This window comes from Nicotiana tomentosiformis, chromosome 4 (assembly GCF_000390325.3).
Source record: "Nicotiana tomentosiformis chromosome 4, ASM39032v3, whole genome shotgun sequence".
In the NCBI taxonomy this organism is placed as follows: Eukaryota; Viridiplantae; Streptophyta; class Magnoliopsida; order Solanales; family Solanaceae; genus Nicotiana; species Nicotiana tomentosiformis.
The window spans coordinates 30,743,282-30,746,143 of NC_090815.1; the positions used below are offsets into that span (position 1 = coordinate 30,743,282).

Sequence of the window (2,862 nt, forward strand, 5' to 3'; positions counted from 1 at the left end):
TGGGTGATAGATCGCTTGAGTTTGTGGGTAGTGGTGAACTTCACGCTATTGATAGAGGCGTCATCGCTGCCACTGATAATCATGTTGATGGTACGAGCTGGTGAGGGCGGCTTTGGCGGTCCTTGGTGTTCGCGTCCTCCGGCAAAATTAGTTCCCCTCCTGTCACTTAGCAGCTCTTTGAGGTGCCCTTGTCACTGTATGTTTGCGACCTCTTATCTGAGGGCAATGCAATCTTCAGTTTTGTGCCCTTGTTCCTGGTAGAACTCACAGAAGGCATTGGATTTTCTAGTGTTCGGGTCCGATCTCATCTTCGGCGTCCACTTCACCTTTGGTCCGAGCTTCTGCAGAGCGTAGACTATCTCTTTGGGTGACACACAAAAATTGTGAGTAGACAATAAGGGAGGTATACCTCTTTCGTTCTGATGAGTTCCCGTCATTGGTCTGGGCGGGTCTTCTTCGTAGCGGGGGGAGGGCGCAACAGCTGTCCTGATATATGGTTGATGTGGTTCCCTATTTGGTTGCAAGATTGGATTATCTCTTCTGGCACTGTCTCTTTGATCTTTTCTAGATTCAGCTTTTACTGAGGTTAGTTGATGAGTTGGCCCGTTGAGGTCGTCCTCATCTACTCGGACTTCGGCACAATAAGCATTGTGGATTTTGTCCCAGGTAGTTGGGGGATACTTCATCAACTGACTCAACAATTTTCTAGTTTCTCTTGAACTATCTCTACTCAGCCCATTCTGAAATGTTGTGACCACTATCCCTTTTGATACGTTTGGCACAGTCATCCTTACTCGATTGAACCGAGCGAGGAAGTCCCTTAGTCCCTCTCCCAGGGACTGCTTAATAGAAAATATGTCGTTCACTCTCGCCTCGGCCTTCTTGGGTTCGGCATGGGCAGTTACGAACTTGTCGGCCATTTCTTCGAAAGTTTCTATGGAGCATGCTGGTATCTGCGAATACCATGTTAATGCCCCTCCTGTGAGGGTTTCTCCAAACTTCTTCAGCAAAATGGATAACATTGTTCCATGGAGAGATCATTGCCTTTCACGGCGGTGACGTAGTGAGTCACATGATCTTCAGGGTCGGTCGTGACATCGTATATCCTGAGGTACGGTGGCATTTTGAAGGTCTTTGGTATGGCATGCGAAGCTGCATCATCACTGTACGGATGCACAATGAACCGGCCGGCGTCCCTCTTCGACAGTATCTTAGGAGCGCCCGATATCTTATCAACCTGTTCTTGGTGTTCTTTCATATGGTCCCGGAGCTCCTTGTTTTTATTCTCCATTTCTTACATCCTTTTTAGAATGGAGGCAAGGGCATTGTCACTTGCACTATCAATGACATTGTGAGTTATACATGTCATTGGAGGGAGGGGGTTGGTTGCACTGCTCGTTTGTTTGTTGTATCGTGCAAGTCCTTGCGGCTTCGGCAGTCGTGCCAGGAGTGGGTTTGCTGAGGATGCTTGTTAGCGTGTCAGTTAGCCACGCCTCGAGGAATTGTTTCACAGCTGGGGGTGTCCCTTCCTCTACAGATGTGGAGGCTCCTTTACCACGGGGTTTTGTTATGATGCAGTGTGGGGGCAGCGACCCATCTCGCCTTGGGGATGCACTGGGCGTCATATCCGCACCTGTCATTTCACAGCTTTCGTTGATGACATTCATGAGGTTGGTTGGGAAGTCACTTATTATTTTCGTCCTTTCTTCTTGGTTGCCTGCCATGTAGTGTTTGGTATACACAAAGAAAAGAGATCTTGGATCTTTTACGTTAGTGACCCGTGTTAGTTATAGATCTAGAGGAAACTATAAATTCAACAAAGAAGTCCCCACAGATGGCGCCAAATTGTTTGACCAAAAAAATATATATCTTAGTTCAAATAATTAAACTTATGTAAATAAGGATTAATCTTAGCTAACAATAATATCCTTAGACTGATTTTTAAAGAAGCAAGGAGTGTTGCGTGGGTTTGGCTGAATATTGGCAATAGCATGCAATAAATACTGTAGAAGCCAAATATAATAAAATAGCATTTAATGATAAAGAACAACAATGAATGGCATTTAAGTAAATAGGGGGAATAATTCACCCAATAAAGGATGAAATAAGTGAATCTTTCTCCTTACAATGAATGATAGATAAATTTTTGAATACTCGAGTTATTCTCGGATCTGATGGAAAAGTATGGACAAGGATCTCAGTGAAAAGGTGATGTTTGTATCTTAGCAAGTGAGAGCCGAATCTTTAAGTCAAAGTGTGTTCTTTAATATTGTTTCTTGAAAACTAACCGTTACAACAATGTCAAGGGTACTCGACCTCGACCTCAACCCTTGTTGACATCTCGACTACGGCTCTCGTTGACTCTTCGACCACTGACTTTGCTGCTTCTTAGGCCATCTCGACAAACGACGACTTAGGAACTCTTCCCTTAGTATTGTGTTGTCTTAAATAATCTAAAGACAGATTTTGACCCATACACATAGTATTTGGTTCCAAGATATATTGCATTTTGCCTATGGAATAGTAATTAGTTGTTTGTTATAAGAAATCTTCCCAGAAGTATTTAAGATGATGTTTGTAGATATTATTGTAGACTATGCTCATATGCACTCTATATTTAGCAGAGTACTGGAACATTTTGTATCAGGACTGATAAAGGTAAAAGGCAATTGCAAGACCACATATGGGACGGTTGTGCTTAAGTAGCAAAGAAGATTTTGTTTAACCATTTTTTTTAATTATTTTGTATAGTTGCAACTTGGTCATATAGATACTACTTAGAACAAATCATATATTCCTAGCATTTGCTTTATATTGGATTGTCAAGTCTTGATTCAAAACCATCGAAATTCAGACCTTTAA

At 42.6% G+C, this 2,862-nt stretch overlaps 1 protein-coding gene across 1 annotated transcript; it reads right to left on the reverse strand.

The window, feature by feature from the left end:
• Positions 1 to 212: 212 nt before the first annotated feature.
• On the reverse strand, positions 213 to 1,022 carry LOC104085303 (uncharacterized). Its single transcript, XM_009589301.2, has one exon. It carries the CDS (start codon positions 1,020 to 1,022, stop codon positions 213 to 215), a length of 810 nt encoding a protein of 269 aa, XP_009587596.2.
• Positions 1,023 to 2,862: the final 1,840 nt, after the last annotated feature.